Genomic DNA, 17610 nt, shown 5'->3' with positions numbered 1-17610 from the left:
ATCCCACCTTGAGCCTTTCTTGGGGCTCAGCAGCAAAACACACCTCTGGCACATTTCGGGGTGGGCAGAGCGGCCCCTGAAGCCCTGAAGAACAGTCCAGGCAGCAGCAAAGCAGCTGAATGTCAGCATTCGCAGCCAGGGCGCATCTCTTCCCACAACTTTTCTCTGCATTAATAAACTCAGGCCCAAGAGGATTTCTTGCCACAGGCAAAGAGCTACAAAAACACGGCCAATGTCAAGCTTCAAGCCTTTTCTTACTGGATTCTTTATAGATCTCATTCAATATCTGTACCACGGGATTCCCGATGCTTCGTAGGTGTGGCATCCCGATCCATCAACAATTCAGAGCATCCTTCTCTCGGGGAAGGAGATTTCCTTTGGCAAGTTCTCAGCATCACCACGGACTGAGGCCACAGCTGGGATACAACCACCTCTCCTAAGAGCAAGGAGCGTGTGGAGCATCCGTGAAGTCAAAAATCAAAAAAACATTTCCCCACACAACGTCAAAACTGCTTGTGCACTGAGGGAGTGAGGGATAGGTAGTCCACTTCCCTCTCCTAAACTTAGAAGATATATAGCACAACGTCACACTCTAACGCAGTGCTTCAGAACAACAACCAAGAGCAATAAATCAGTACCAAATCAAACTGTTTTCCTGAAACATTAAACACTTCTGAACAAAGAAAATAACAGCGTGGTCATACCGCTGGCTTTTGCTACTCCAGGCAGCCTTCCTTGGCAGTTGCTCAGCCTTCTTCCCCTCTTCTCAAGTTCTTTCTCAGGCTGGGGAACCACTGCAAGTAGGAACCGCAAGTGGCTAAGCGAGCAGCTGGGAACAAGGCAGCTAGCGTGACAGGAGGGACAAGCAGTTTCAGAGACGGCGCTTGGTCACACAGCCCGCTGGCACCGCACAGGCCAACCTCGGCACTTCTGGGCAAGTCTGTTCCTCACTTCCTCTTTCCCTGCATAAGGAGGAACACAGAAAAGAAAGACGGCATCAACAATGGCAACTCTCAGAGCTCCACTTTAGACTGATGTCCCTTTTGCCTAGACCTTACCGGGTCATGGCGAGAGGGCTTTCTACTGCACATCTCTTCGGTGAGCCCAACGCAGTATAATCTGAGAGCCTCTCTCCCTCTCCTCCCAGTGCTGCTACTCAATTCACATCTGATTTCCCATCCGTTTCCCCGAGGGGGGAAGTCACATGTGAATTGAGTAGCTCCTGCCCAGAGAACCGGGCCTCCACTCCACAGAGAGCGCAGACAGATCCGTTCCAAGGCACAAACAACAGGCGCCGCCTTTGGCAAGTCAACTGGCCTTGTAAAATGGGCAAAGCTCATACAGGTTGGTGGATCCTTTCATCATTTGGAAGACGAACACCCACACAGGGACCTTACAAAGTTAAAAAACTGCTTTTGTCCCTTACCTCTGGCAGTCAGAGATTCAGTATGAAATGAACACGGGCTAGCATGGAGAAACAGACTTCTGCACGAAAACAGCCTGAAGTCTAGAAAAGACAGCAAAAATCAGAGAAATAACCCTCAATGCACTTGTTCCCACGAAAGACCAAACCGATGCATTGCACCTGGTTATTTACTATCGTCGTATCTCCACCCCACAGGAACACCAACGTTTCCACCTGTTCTAGCAAAACAGCAGCACTAGTCCCAAGGTGCCCAACAGCGACTGCAAGAGTCGCAGCACAGTTACAGGCTGCTCAGTTTTCTGCTGTGTTCAAAGTTTACTGACAAATCTATTCGTACTGTTATGGTCGTCCAGCATAAATGGCGCTGCCATAAGTAGAACAGCGGGATGCAGAGCAAGACGTTGGGCCTCGTTGGGAAATCTTTCTGTCCGATCAGGGTCATCTTGGCTCATTCCTCTTGGTTGCCTGGAGCAGGTATAAATGTCTTCCACCGACTTGAAGAAGACAACTGGTATTGAGGACTCTTCAAGAGAGGGAAGTGTCTGCAAAGGTATATCAAAAACTCATGAGAAGGCACGATTAGTACATTCGCTTCATCAGCTGCCCTGGTCTGTATCCTCTCTCAATTGGAAGGAGAGCAACTGGATAATTTAAAAACAAAACACCAGTAATTACTAACAACTTTGGCCAAAGGGCAGCTCTCCTGCACAGCAAGCTGGAAAGAGGGACACATTAGCACAAGATACAAATCACCATGTCTTAGCAAAGAGCGAACAGCTGGCTCACCTCTCGGCAGCCCCACGCAGAACAAATTATGGCAGCAGAGGGAGTTTCTGCAAGGGAGCGGGAACAGAGTCAGAGGCCGTGGCTCTGCATTTTTGCTCAAATTAAGCAAGTTCCAGGGACGATTACCCACCTTTCGGCCACAGACAGGTAATACAGCCAACGTTTGTATTTGTTAACGCAGCCCGGACGAGAAAAATAGCGAAACAACAGACAAGCAACTATTCCCCTTGCCCAAGTACGGCTGTTCAAAAATCCGGTACTTGCTCTCTAGGCTTCTTCTGTTGTCAAGGCAGCAGAAGAGAGCCATCCATCCTCACAAGGGGTGAATCGCCATTCAAAGGTGCTTCACACTTTGGTGGAAGTGTGTTCAGAGGATTAGCCCACAAAAAAACAATTGTTTTCACAAAAAAAAAAGGATTTAAACAACATAAACTGGCCTCCCCAGGGGACCACAAGGTGCTCCTGAAGCAGCACGGAGAGCTACACGGCTGGGCAGCAGAAATTCTGTACTGATAGGACACCCATACAGAATAACTTGGGTGAGAGGTGAATCCAATTAACCAACCGGACTCTGCTCGATACCCACCAGCCCACTGTAAAATCCCCACCTGACATGCAGTAAAAATAAAAACTGCTAGGACAAGAGTTTAAAAAAAAAAAAAAGAACCAAACAGATGTAAAAGATGACTATCACCTCCTCTTGCCACCCATGCTATCCTCACTGGGACAGGCAGCATCACTGCCACTCCACAGCAAAGCAGAAACAGACAGGGTGCAAGGGTGGACGCTAAAAATGTCTGTTAGCACACAAGAGGCAGATGAGAGCAGGTACCCTAGAGAGTGTTTGAGGAGCAGGGAGTAGCCAGGCCTTCTCTGCTCCAGTTAGCAAATCCCTATGCTTTGGAACTCGCCGTTTAATACTTGTGGGGAAGTACTTAAGTCAGCTCACAAGGACCCTATTGCTATCTGCTCATCTGCCTACTTCTCATCTCACCTCACTGTACTTTCTCCCCACGCTTCCTAGGAGAGGTTTTCCCTCCTCTCTCGTTCTCTCAAGGTCCCTTTCCAGCTTGCTTTCCCTCCATCCCCTTCAGGTAACATCTCCCAGCGCCACCAGTTCTTCCAGCTCTGCTTTAGACTATCTGAGAGCCAACTTCCCCCTCGTCCTTCTACAAAGCGCTTTGTCTCAGTCACTCTCAATCTCCAGATGGGTAAGGAGCTGCGGATATCCAAAACCTTGCAGGCACACTCCCATTTCCAGCTCTATAACACCTTCTGTGACTCGACAAACCCTGAGTGACACCGGCTCCCTGCTGAACCCAAAGGAGAGCGCAGGCCAAAGGCCATGCTGCAGGCCCGGCCAGACTCATTACCATTATCATTAACCACTATTTAAGCAGTAAAGTTGTGTTACTGGTGCCACACAATGCCTCAAAGCACAGCCCAAAATGCCACCCTCTCAAACCCATCCCCCTAACCCAGGGGGGACCTCTGAGTGATCCAGGAAAACCCCACAATGACTCCCAGTAACCCTCAGGACTGTGCATGAAAGAGAAAGAAGAGTAGTCTGCTTCCCACCACACCTCAATGCACCAGCAGAGCACTAGTCGAGCACCCAGAAACAACAGCAAGGAGGAAAACACAGCCCCGAGGCCATGCCAGACGCTTTAAAAAAAACAAAACAAAAACCACAGGTCAAAGCAATTCACACAACCTAAAACCAAGAATAACCCTCCTCAACTGCAATAGCTCTGCTCAGGGCTCTCACCTTAGCTTCTGCGATGAGCTCTGGAGGACTTTCTTTTGTATCCTCCTGTGCAGGTTCAGGGTCTCGGTCCGTTGTGCTTTGGACACTGGCTTCATCCAAAGCTGGCCACACATCCCCCTCTAACTCCTCCTCAGCAGAGAGGTGCCACTGCCAAGGAGACGGACAAAGCAAGGAAAGCTACTGACTCCCACTTTCATTTCTGTACTCCACAGGAAAACTTACCACCTGGAAAGGACAGTTTTATCTGAGCAATCTTTTCTGGTTATTGCTTGCTGCCTTCTGAGGAATTTCACCATGGAGAAGTGCCTTCACACAGCACAGCTGAGACAACTCAGCGTCCAGCCATTTCGCACTTAAGGGCAGAGGAGGGGGTCGAGTTAATCCTGACAAGGCAAATCTAGGATTGGACAACACAAAGGGAGTTCCCCACTGCCAAAGAGGAGTTCCCAGAAAACGCTAGCCGAGCAGTACCAAGAGTCAGACGTATTTCATCCCAGTTCTAAACACTTTGAGCAATTATTAGAGTTGATACTGATGGTGACATCGGTGATGCACCGAGGAGGAGAGGAATCGTTTCGAGCAACTAAACAGAATAGCAGAAAAGAGAGGATTACTGTTCCTGGAAAAGGATTCTAAGACCCTTCAAAACAGAAGAAAACCTGAAGGCACTTAACATTCCTCTAGTCTCCAAATTGCCAGCTCTGTCTGACGTTTACACACATGGATCTTGCTGCACTTAACCAGATTTTACCATAAAAATCACAATAAACTCAGATTTGCAGAGTCTCGGTCACATTCATTTCTCCCACATAAAGACGATGTTTGGGACCTTCAGTTCAGATGATGTATTGACAGTGCAAGCCCACCAATATCCAACACGTGCAGCTTATAGTTTCCCTAGCCCAGACACACAGTTGGCTAAAATAAAACCTGTCTAAAATGACCGCTTTACAAGTTACCGACACTACAGTAACTCTTACGTTTTTACGTTTCAGAGGAATGTCAGAAAAACAGCCCTGGAGCCGGCCCACTGCTGAACACTTCAACAGCTGACAGTTACTTGGCGTCAGTAGTAAAATGTGTCATGAAAAAACTACAATTTAAATCACACAAAAGTAGAGAGAGTGACCTGTAAAACAATACCCCTGGTGTTTCTAACGGTACCGTGCTAGACTGCGCCCAAGACCTGGATTTTACTCCCTGCTTAACCCCTCTGTTCATCATTCTTTTTCATCCATTAAATAATAGCAAAGGGCTCCTCTCTTCAACCTGCTCTGAAATCAAAGGCGTACAGCAGTATCCAGACCTGGGTAGCGGTCGCTTTTAGAGTTAACTTTTAAAAAAAACTCCAGTCGTGTACAACTTTAACCCCTGTAACAACCAAGACTGCAAATGGATTCCTTTCGGAGAAGTTTAAAATGAGCGAGACCCTTAAGGCAAACAAGACATCACTAGTTCTTCTGGTCCTTTCCCACACGTAAATGACACCCCGAGTTATTACACATCCTTTGCCAAACCCCAGAGACACTAGAGGAGACCACACCACCTCTTGGCTCCTGGGGTGCAAACTAGGAAACTGCTAAGTCAAACTGATCTCAGGGATCTGGTACTGGTCTGAGTTCTTGGAGTCCATTCTTCCCTCTAACTCAAAAACGATGGTGCGTATGGAAGGTTGGAGAACTCACTGAGCACAGACTCCCTGACGTCTGCAAAGGGATCAGAGGTCAAGCAGCGACGGACGTATTTATGGTCCACGTGTAATTGTTGTTACGTCACGGTTCTGCTTGCTTTTTATAAAAGCAAAGGAAAAAAAACCACTCCACAAGACACTGCATAGGACTAAGCCAACACATCTACTGATCCCTGGAGCCAATTCCACTGAACGATAGTCACACCGCAGCCAAACTCTCACCTGTTCCCACAGTTCATCCTCATCCAGCTTCGAGCTTGCTATGTCACTATTTACGTTCAAAGATTCCTGCTGCGAGCGAAGGTGTGGCTCCACGGGTTCAGCATTCTCCTGCTTTCTGCTGGGCTCAAGATACAAGGCTGAAGGATTCACTTCCTCAAATCCCTACGAACAAATAAAACCCCAACAGCTGAGTCAAGAAAAGTAAGTTGTCACCACCATAAAGAATAAAAAGAATTCTAATGGGTTTTACAAAGAAGCACACCACCCACAAGTGAGCTCTGAATTCTTGGAGAAATTGTCTTACTAAGAAAATCAACTCCCTCCAGCAATAAAATCACCCAGCAATAGCCCCCTACCCGCTAAATGGAACACGCACACGCAAAAAGACAATTATTGGATTTAATCCTGCCAAAATACGCATTCTGCATCTACTAAACGAAACAACAGATACAAGCACTCCGGGCTGCAAAGCCTGACTTTCTGCTGAGATACAAAACTGTTGCAGCACCTTTCTAAAGGTTTTCGTATCCACAGACTTCTTGCTGAAACGGAGCTGAGACATTCAGGCAACACTGATGGGCCTAAATCATAAATGCTCTCTGTGCTGGCTCACAGCTTCAATCTCTGCTCAAGGCACAACATGCAATCTACCCTGGTTACACCGTCCAGCACTATACACGTCACTAGCAAAGAAAGAGACTTTGTAAGCCAAGACCATATCTATAATTCAGTTTAACGGCACAACCAATCTCCGGGGCCTAGAGCAGGAAAGGCCAAAATTATTTATTTAACTACCCTGTTCCTCACTCAACTGCCCGTGCCACTGGCTAGCAGAAAAAATGGACATCAGCCTGGATATCAGACAAAAAAAATTTCACAGAAAGGGTCATCGGGCACTGGTAGAGGCTGCCCAGGGAGGTGGTTGAGTCACTGTCCCTGGAGGTGTTTAAAAGACAGGCAGACAAGGCGCTCAGGGACACGGTTTAGCGGCAGATAGGAATGGTTGGACTCTACCATCCAACCTGGCAATTCTACGATTCTATGCAGCGCTACTTGAAGCCAGACAGTAACATCTAATGGACTTGCTCTCATGGTCTGGATGACTCGGAGGCCTCAACTTATGACTAACAAAACCTACCGGATTTAACAATGTTTAGAAAAGTTACAAATACAACTCCTCAATTCCATCCCAGCTTGGCCTCATGTTCAGAACATCTATTTTCCTTTTCGGCAATATTAACAAGCTAATCCACTTTAAAAATCCGTACCGAAACCTTCTAATCCACTCTTAGAAGTCAGGATGAAAAGAGTTTGTTCTGCTAAACCAGAACATCTCTGCTGTATCATCGAATTCCACCTTAACCAAAAAGAAAGCCGTCACCATAGACACCGTGGGATACAGCCCCAAAACAGTAAATTGCAGGGAAGCAGGGAATACCGGTTTTGCTCTTCACAAAACTACTTGCTTCAAGGTAAAGATCTCTCCACTACAGGCACCCAACCAATCCTTTCCCTGCCTTTCCTGTCAGAAGCACACGCCTCCCTCCTGACCTGGGAAGGAACGTTCTTCCCACAGATGTCAGCACATCCCCTACTGCTCAAGACAGCGTGGAAGTAGATATCGTCCTTAGTGGCTGCGTCACACAGGAAGAGATGACAAATGCCAGAACTTCCTCCTCTTCTGGGTTTTAAGATCAGCTTAGGAATAGAGAGGCACATATCGCATTTTGTGCTTACGAATAAAGCCCGACAGCAGCTTTGGAAAACACTCCGTAGCCAGAGAAGGGGCACAGCAGAAATAGCAATAACAACTGGTCCCTTACGCCTTCCCTTGCCCAAGCATCCTCTCCTCATAACCTCTTTTGATAAGAAAGTTATGGACAGAGAAAAATCACTTTTGAAACACAGAATGCCTATGGCCAGGCATGAATAGAGGCAAATGAGAGGGCAGAAGCAAATATGGGGAAGGTACTGAATTACAGAGGAGAACGAGTACCTCTGACACCACAAATGCTCCCAACTGGGAGGATGTCTGTTCAAGAGATGTTTACCTCCATTCACAAAACTCAGGGAAGAGGATTAGGGAGCTTGCTCGAAAGGGACAGAAAGGGGCAAGAGTGAATAAAGGAAGAGGAAAGGGTTTAGCCCACAGCGATGATAAGCAAAGGGCTTGGAGTGATCTGCACCGCAGATCTTGTTCTTAACGTCACCTCACGCATTAACATGTAAGCAAGGAAGTACCTGCAAGGCACTGCTACGGGGAAAAAAAATCCAAATAGACACTTTCTAGGAAACCCGCGTGGTGGGACGTCTTCCTGGAGAGTGACAGGCCCAGCAGCCTCACCCTCATCCCTGGGAAGGCGATGGAACAGCTAATCCTGAGAACCATTTCCAGGCAAACCTTCGGACGATTCCCAGGTTTCCGTAATCTGCGTAGAACACCTCTGCTTCTTGGTCATTGATCACGCGGTGGATGATAACGCGGTACCACCATTTTGAGACCGTTACACAGCAAAGCTGTCCAGGACGTACTGAAGACTCAGGCATGACAGAACGATCAGAAACAAGTTTACTCAAGTAACAGTGTCTGCCAGAGATCACAATGAAAAACTGTGCTTGGTAGGGCGCAGGAGATGGATAAACAGAAATACACTTCAGGGTTCAGAAGAATCCTCATTTCTCAAAGCCTCCACGAGACGGATTTTCAGGAGTTGTTCTAATAGATAGTTTATGTTTCTGTTCTACTTAAACCAAGTGACAATAAATACACAAACCTAAACTTTTAACATTTAAATGGTATTCTTGGGGTCCAACAAAAAGTTAACTAATGGGCGCTAATCAGCGACTAAATACAGCCATTCTAGTCGTTCACTTTTAACATTACCCTGACTTGGCACAGGGCTTCTTACGAGCCAGGTTCCGGAGTCCTGGCTTACACACACAGTACCTGTCTGCAGCCTGCGATCACACGGTTGCCCCACGGACATCCAGTATTTACTTTGGCACACGACTAACAGCAACTGCAGCGTAGTGGAAGAGTCCCAAACGCACAACGTACCTGACAGACAAACCCACTGATGGGGTTTTGCTTTCAAATATAGATATGACTAACGCTTATTACCTGCTGCTTTTGGTAAGTGCTGGAGATGGAAGTAAAAGCCTTAACCAAGCACATCAGCAATAGCAATGTCAACAATACAGAACCCTCAAGTTCCTTTCCACAACTTTTCCAGGCTTTTAAAGTTTAAGGCCGTCTAGGACACAGCCAAACTATTAGCGATACTTACTGCTTGCTAGATAAAAGGAATGGGGAAGCATTATGATTATGTGATTTAGTACGGCACTGGCATCTCCACATCCAGAAGTCAAGCCTGTAGTGACGGTAACAAACAGCCGGGTGCCCTGTTCCCTCAGTGCAAATACCCAGGTAATAGCACAGAATCAGCATAGCACGTCCTCAACTCATCTCAAACATCATATCCTGGAGTTTATCGGATGTTTCTGCGTGGCACGCTTGGATGTAGAACCGGCTAGGAGAGATTATACATTCCACAAAGACTCCCACCAAACACAAGCGCTCCAATGGTGGGAAACTGCAAAGGCTTCTGTCCTGAACAGCATCAGGGGGAATTTCTGGAGTCGTTGCCAGATTGAAGATTGACAGCTTCAAATCTAAATCTTGACACTACAAAGGGACAAGAGGAAAGTAGCGCTCAGAAGTCTTGCTACGCCCTGAACACACATAACTGGCCTCTGCATTAAGGTAAAAAAGTAGTTCTGCTTTCCTGGGAACCCATGAATTACTGAAGATCAGAGAATCCCAACAAATAGCGCAAACTCGGATTAAAACTGTCCCTGGGATCCTAACACCTATTTTCACACCCTCCACCTTCCTTCTCTCTTTCCTCCCTCCAGTGTAAAGAGGGGTGCAACAAAAATACCTTCCTCATATTCCTTCAAGGAATAAAGAAGAGGAACCGATGACACGTTATGTATTTAGACAAAGATATTGAATGGCTACTGATAAAGAGAAAAAAAAAAAATCAAAAACTCACACCAAAAAAACCCACCCGCTTGTTGGATTTTACCCCAAAGATGCTGTTTCTATCTTCTGTCCCCATGAAAGAGCACATGACTGAAGTAGAAAAACTATCTGAAAACAATTCAAGACACAGAAGGCACAAATGCATCTCACACACACCAGAGCTATTTCCCAAAAGATAAAAACATACAAACGCTACAAATCCTATTCTTTTCTCATTCTAGGCAAATTTGTACATCAGTTCTTGGCACAGCTTGCAATTTTGCATCATTCTTTAGCTGCTGTAAACTTTATTCCACTTGAACCAGCGTGCATGGAAACCTTAATCAGACATCAGCTACTTTCACTGCCTCCAGAGATTCGGTTTGTGCCAACAAACAGCACTCCTCCAGCGTCCAGAAGTCAAAACTATTCCAGTTTTACTCATTGTGAATATGCTACGAGTTACCACTGCATCACACACCAGACAACTTACAGGAAATTTGTCTTCCAGCACACCCCACTGCTTACACGGCTACAGTCAACCGAGAGACAATACTAGCCCTTCGAACCGTTTTTTAAAAAAGCAGATTAGAGTCTCTCCTGCAGACTGAGCGAGGAAGAACACCCTTGAATTCTTTTTGTTAAAAACTTTGACTAAAACATTGAGTTAACCAGGCAGTTAACATTTTTGAGTTAAAGAGTACCTGAGGGAATTCTTGCCTGAGCAGCAGCAGCACCTCTAAAATCCCCTTACATTTCATGGATTTCCTCCCAGAAGTGCCAGTCAACAGTGATATTGCCAAGGGACAGGTTTGCTCCATGAAAGCTCCTCACGTCAGACTGTTACGGGCACACGTGATGTTTATCACGTAGTTCACACGTTGGCAGAGACAACAGACACTTCTTTGAAAGACGTAGAAATGTCTACTTAAAAAACACCTTCACAAAATAGCAAGAAAATTATAAGAAAAAGGTAAACAACCGAACACACTGTAAAACTAGCCCTAGAAGAGGCACGGCTCGTAAGACTGGCTAACTCCTTGCCTTAAGCCAGAGCGGCAGCTGCCAAGAGTGGTGTGGATGACAACTTTCCTTCTGCTCGGCACGGCAAGAAAAAGCTGCCAAGAGCAGCAGCTCTATATATTTGACCCTTCTCGGGGCCGAGCAGATTGACTCGGCCCTTGTCCCTCATTTGTCCCTTACAACGCTTCCGCTATTGGCGTCTCATCACCAGATACTTCCATACCTTACAGCAGGCCAGGAATCAGGTCGCATCTTTCCCCTCGACTTTGCAGCATCTTGAAATCTTGGTTCACTGCCTACCCAAACACATTCCAGCTCACTTTCCTCCTCTCTAGGGCACTTTTAAAACAAACCAGCAAAACTGGTGCTTCATGGCAAACACGAGTTGTACAAACACGTTCCAAGACTCGCCCTGCTAGAATCTTTAAACAGATTCCCTTTGCGACACATAACAAGAAAAAAATGGGGCTACGTGGACCATCTCTCTCCCTTTTCTACCCTTCCCACAAGCAGACTTTGTTTGATCTAGGGAAATTCCCCACGGACTTCATCCCACCAGACGACAAGGTCTTATCAGAAGAGCCTGCCAAAGTTTTCTAAAGGGTATGTTTCTTGAAACACCGCAGAAAGTCCGACTCGTAGCCCTAAGCTTTCAAGTTCATTAAGTGAACAGCACACCAAATTCAGAAAGAATCCCTGCAACCCTTTCCCTGTCTAGGTACTCCAACTGTACAGTTGTGTAGAACCACCAGATGAGCTTGGCAGAGGAAATAATTCGCAGCAGGAGAACTTTCCTGAGAAAACAAAGGCCTAAAGATGCTCAAAAGAGGAAAAAAAAATAGAGGGGGCACAAAGAAATTCTCCCAAGCAGGTCTGGCAGGTCAGAGCCTCTGTACTTCTCCATCCCTTTCTAAAAATACATTGCTAAACCACAACAACAGCAACAAAACTTTCAAGTCCAACCAAAGAGCAGAGTGGCAACGACAGCACTGAGGTCTCCAAGGACCATTCCTCAGCTCTGCCACGTAGCTGCTAGACACTTAAACCCATGCTACTGCAGCAGGGGAAATGCCACACAGCTACTCTCAGAAGAAGGCTATTAAGAACACAAAAAGAATTGTCTCCACTCTTATTGGGGAACAAGATTATGCTTTACTGGCTTTGGACGATCTCCAACAGAGATCTCAAGACCAGAAAGAGACAAGAAAAAGACCTAGGCTGGAGGGCACATAGAGTTATATATCAGGTCAGTATGACTCTGGTCACCTCCAGCCTCATCTAAACTAGGTACAATTTTTTTTTGGAAGCAACAGTGCATCAACAATACAAACCAAGCAAAAACAAAAGCAGTGAAAAAAATTATCACCCCCTGGACGAAGACATGACAAAGCTACAGATCACTCATCCTGCCACTTACTTGTTTGAGGACATCACTCATATCTAGTGCTTGTCCTTCCACCGGCTCTGACTTCTCTTCTGCCGGCAGGTGAAACCACTTGGCATCACGGATGGGTTCCAAAGGAGGCATCTCAATTGCAGGTGCAGCTGTAAAGAGAGTTTAGTTGTTATTCTTTATTTACATATTAAGCAGAAGGAGAATACACCTGGCCATGAAAGCGTACAAGTACTAGTGCCATTTTCCTCATCTCTTGTAGCACCCACAGTCACGGGGATTTGCTTGAGAGGCATCCTTCGCCGTACTAATAAATTCAAGCAAAATAAAACACACTTGCTCTTGCAAGCATGACAAGGGCTAAATAAATTCCTAGAATGATGCTAAGAAAAGTCAGGCATTTGGCAGGAACCTTATGCAATCCTCTGCTTTCTCTCATAGTTGTTAGGGGAACGCTGAGGATATCTACAGGCTCTTCTTCAGAGAAGCAGTATAGCTATGCCTTTCAGATTAGTGCTTCAGCCTCAAAAAGCGCATCTGGAAGGCTTTACCAGCCTGCGGAGCCGACGTGCCAGAGATCCTTCTAGTTTTATTACCTGTTGCCTGGAATTACTAGAAATTCCAGTCCTATACACGCATTCAGAAAGGGCCTTAACATCCCTTCTTTCACCTCGCACTGAAAAACAGTGGCAAACCGTAGAAAACTTCCAGTTAAGCTCTCTGCTACCACAACAACACCCTTGTAACAGCTGCTTCTACAGTACCTCGCAGCCCTTCTGCGCTAAAGCCTAGGGAAACCAGGACTACGACAGCTACTGGAAAGGCAGCAACATCACTTGAAACACAGCTGCTTGGCAGCTACATACTTCCAGTTAAATAATACCCTCCCTCACCTTCTGGCACCTCTTTGTGCGCCCCACCGTGCGGCACCTCTTCCTTCGCTGTCTCACCTTCCAGCTACTTCCTCAGGGTCAGCAAGGAACCTGCTTTTGTCTGCTCAACAACAATGATATCGGACACACTTTCAAGGACTTGAAATACAGAGACAAATCCGTATCGCCTATACTGGAACGGCCGGCCAAAGCGTCTGCGATAGGCCCTCTCAAAGTTCCTGAGCAGAAGTGGTGAGGAACTCAGCAGATCCTGCAGCTCAGCCTTCCCAGTCGCTGGCTGCGAGGGAGACACTTTGTGTTCCTAGAGGGAAAAGCAGCACGTGCCTTCACAGCATCATTCTTTCGTGACTTAACACTTTCCTCCTGCCTGGCAACCAGTTTTGCAATACCTTTGGTGGTCTCATCTGCAATGGCTACCAAAGAAAGAAAGAAAGAAATTATGAGATTACCAAGACAGCAAACTACTGAAAGCTTTATACAAGCAAAGGTCCTCCTCTTTCCTATTCTCCCCACCCTCTTCAGAAGCAGGCGTGTCTTTCAAAACCAATCACGCTAGATCGCATTTCCAACAGGGTAACTTTTACTCTCCCTTTGTGAACTGAAATGAACCAGATGAAACAGCCAAGAACCAACCTGCACCCTCATCCCTAGAAATCCAGATCCAAGCAGAAAGGCGGGTCCAATTCTTGGATACAGGATCACAAAAGGAAACTCATCTGCTGCAAGTTTTGTTGGGAAAATGATAAAAGTTCTTTGATACAGACTGAACTTCCTATAGAAACGTTACTGCAGTTTCTAAACCAAGAGCAGAGTGCAAAATGTACAAAAAGAACTGGAAGCCTCTGTTATTTTCCAGGAGGAAGGAGGAGAAAGGTACAAAAAGGCAGATTAAGACACAGCAAAAAACATCAACGGCAAAAAAATTAAACAGAGCTATATGAGAAAAAGAGTGACAGAGATACATGACCTACAGCTCTGGCAATTCATTCTGCACCTCCTGGTTTTAGAGCATCGCTTCATACCAGTACGAGGTTCCAAACAACTCCTCCACTTTTACGGAAATAAAACCTCACCTTTGAGGATAAACGTGCCTTTCTCCTGAGGACAGATTCTGACAACGTCAGGCATTTTTGCCACCAGCTCCAAGGTGGATTGGAAGCTCAGGTCACGTAGAGGGAGAGGTTTGCCCATCATGGCCATGTACTCCCCTCTCCAGCTGTGCTGGGGTTAAACCCTCTTTATCGGTAATAAGCAGCGACCTCACCTCCTTCTTCCAGGCGTGGGGTCTCCTTGCTCTGTCCTACGTGCCCCCTTGCCCCTCGCAGAGCTCCCTGCATCCCTAATCCCAGGCATGGGGAGTCCCCCCTGTACCCCTCACACAGCTCCCTGCATCCCTAATTCCAGCCCCACGTGCTCCCTTGCCCCTCACAGAGCTCCCTGCATCCCTAATTCCAGCCCCAAGTGCTCCCTTGCCCCTCACAGAGCTCCCTGCACCCCTAAACCCGGGCATGGGGATTCTCTGCCCCTCAGAGAGACCCCCCTGCCCTTAATCCCAGGCGTGGGGTCTCCTTGCTCTGTCCTACGTGCTCCCTTGCCCCCCACAGAACTCCATGCATCCTTAATTCCAGGAAGGCGGATGCACCCTCGCCCCTCACAGACCATGAAGAACCTTCCCTGTACCCCCAAGCGCTCCCCTACTCACCACAGAGCTCCCTGGGCCCCTAATTCCCTCCTTCTCCTCCTCCTCCGCGAGGGCGGAGCCGCCGCCTCCTGGCGGGAAAATGGCGGGGTGGGGGAGGAGGAGGCGGGAATTTTCCCCTGTTGGAGCAGCCCCTGCGGGTCAGTGGCACCTGAGCCCCCCTTCTGAGGGGGGAAAGGCAGAGCCCGAGGGCCAAAAAGCACCAGCTGTGCTTCCCCGCTGGGCTCCACGTGCCCCCTTGCCCCTCACACAGCTCCCTGCATCCCTAATCCCAGGCATGGGGAGTCCCCCCTGTCCCCCTCACACAGCTCCCTGCATCCCTAATCCCAGGCATGGGGAGTCCCCCCTGTGTCCCAAGTGGGAAACACTCATTCACTGGTAAAACCTTGAAAAGGATCAAGTCTTTGAGGCAAAGGCAATAACATTTTTGGTTTACAATTCCGCGCTGAATTGGATGCCCTTCTAGAAAAAGGCCTCACGCTTTACAAAAGCAGTGGGTATATATACTAGTTTTAGGCAAAGAATAGTGTAAATCCTCAAAGAATGAAACGGAGGCAATGGCATTGCTGGACAGTGAGCAGCAAGAGGGAGGTATGGATTATGGAAGGGGAAGGGCTGGAAAGCTGTGGGCTCTTTGACCCTGTACGGCCACAGAATAACTCCGCACGGTGAGTGCCATCGCACCCGCCTGGCACAGACACAGTTTTCCTTGGGGTGAGACACGGGAGACCCCAGCCAGCCTCACAGCCTCCTGGTGCTGTAGAGCTAGAGTGATCACGCAGGTTCTTGGCATGTGAACCTCCCTCCAGACCTGCTGGCTCTGCAGAGAGCTCCAAAGGCAAAGGGGCAAGAAGGGAAGAGCTCGAGAAGATCTAAGTGGGAGACGTGCAGGGACGCTAACTTCACTGCTGGTCCGCCCTCTGGGTCTAGGTACCCCAGAAGGAATCTATTTCCAGGCCACACCTGCAGGTTTTCCCTCACAACAAAGGTCAGCCAGGTCAAGACGCCCCGTCCTGGCTTTGGGGAGATGGGGAAGGTCATTTTGACCCGAGCACCCCAGTCAGCCCCCACGCCTCGGTGTGACCGCTGGAGGGCGCAGGGAGATTTCAGTAGCACCAGCGGCTCGGTCCCACCGCATCAGGGAGCTGGGATGCGACTGAACTCCTGTTCCAAAGGGCCTGAGATCCTCTGACAGGGAAGGGCGCTTCAGGCTGTGCACGTTGAAATCAACTTCCTATTCGCCATCTTTCTCTTTGCCCTTAGCTCACCTCTCCCGACGAACTTCTGGGCTCCCAGGTCAGCCAACAAATTGCTCCTTCCAAACCCTTGGACACCGCTTGGTGCCTGCAGGTCTTCAGCCTGAAGGCTGCTCTCTAGTCGAGGCCCCACGGGGAAGCACGGCTCCATTTCTGGCAGTAAAGCGGGGACGAAACCTGTCGGTGCATCCTGGCAGCTCCTGCTCACCTGAGCCAGCTCCAGGGAGAGCAAATGGTTCACACGCGCCGGGTTTAGGCAAAGGCCAACACTGAAGCTGACGGGCCCGGGCGCTTGTCAGGCTGTCGGTATTTTGGGAGCTGGCCTCTGCTAACACGGTCCTTTTGTATTTCTCCCTAGGAGTAAAGTCTCCAGGTCTGGGCATCTGTGAGTGGCTTCTGACCATCTTGTCTTTCCTGTTCATCATAATGACCTTCCCCGTTTCTGTCTGGTTCTGCATGAAGGTGAGAATGGTCATGGGGCCTCCCCAGGCTTAGTAGTCGGTGTCTGATGTGGACGTAACTCACTGGTTCGGCACGTTTTGGACGTGAGCATAAAGCTTTTTCTGGGTCTAAGGTTCTATTTACACTTCTTCAACCCATCGTTAATTTTGACTTTCCTTCCTCGCACATTGCTGCAACAAAGGGCTGCACAGGGATCTTCCGCTACCTCTCAAATACTCCTGCTGAATTATCAGCAGGCAAGGGCTTAGGTTTCTCTTTTGCTGAACAGCTTGCAGGTCTGTTCACTTTCAAACATCGCCTTCAGCACACCCAGCCCAGAGAGAGTGGCACTGCAGCAGCAGGTAAATAGGTTTTGAATGTAAAATGTTAAGAGAGTTTGGTCTCTCAGGTACCGATGGATTTGCCCTCTTTTCCCCCTTTTCTCACATTTCTAGCGTGGCTACGAGTAGGCATATTTTGGTTCCCACTTCTGGGGAAATTTCACGTGAATCTTGCTCTCAACAAGGGTGTCAGTGTCATCCCTCGGATCTCACAGGGGTGAGCACATGCACACACGGTTCCCTCGGAGGCAAACAACAAGCACGCAAAATTTTAGCTCAGGATGTTTGAGTTTGGCCAGGCTCTGAGGAAGCAGAACGCTGGCCTCATCCTGGGAAAGCCCAGGCCCCTCTAACATGGGCTGCTCTCCCAAATCCTGGGTGTCTCGTGGCTGCTCCTTCTCTGCTCACACACAAGGCCAGCCAGCAGTTCTGTGTCAGGTCCTCTGCGGGGGTAAAGGGACACAGGGACAGGTAACTCCGGCAGCTCACACCTGCTGAAACCCTCCCTTTGCAGCGCATCCAGCTTTTGTTTCCCCTGCAGGTAGTGCGGGAGTATGAGAGAGCCATCGTTTTCCGACGTGGGCGTCTCCTTCCTGGCAAAGCCAGAGGGCCTGGTAAGGTGGTTACTGAGATCCCTCCAGCTGCGTC

At 48.1% G+C, this 17610-nt stretch overlaps 1 protein-coding gene across 1 annotated transcript; it reads right to left on the bottom strand.

The window, feature by feature from the left end:
* Positions 1–275: 275 nt before the first annotated feature.
* Positions 276–16656, bottom strand: LOC138723341 (tudor domain-containing protein 5-like). Its single transcript, XM_069862287.1, is given in 15 exon segments — positions 276–436; positions 1764–1968; positions 3981–4127; positions 5887–6054; positions 7444–7573; positions 8294–8507; positions 9355–9577; positions 12357–12484; positions 13226–13504; positions 13507–13638; positions 14299–14431; positions 14433–14495; positions 14928–14995; positions 16193–16333; positions 16389–16656. Coding segments are annotated over 15 exon segments (2460 nt in total).
* Between the last annotated feature and the right edge of the window lie 954 nt (positions 16657–17610).

Source organism: Phaenicophaeus curvirostris, chromosome 8 (genome assembly GCF_032191515.1).
Source record: "Phaenicophaeus curvirostris isolate KB17595 chromosome 8, BPBGC_Pcur_1.0, whole genome shotgun sequence".
Taxonomy (NCBI): Eukaryota; Metazoa; Chordata; class Aves; order Cuculiformes; family Cuculidae; genus Phaenicophaeus; species Phaenicophaeus curvirostris.
Note: the sequence above shows the minus strand (reverse complement) of the source record. Positions and strands in the feature narration are given on the sequence as shown.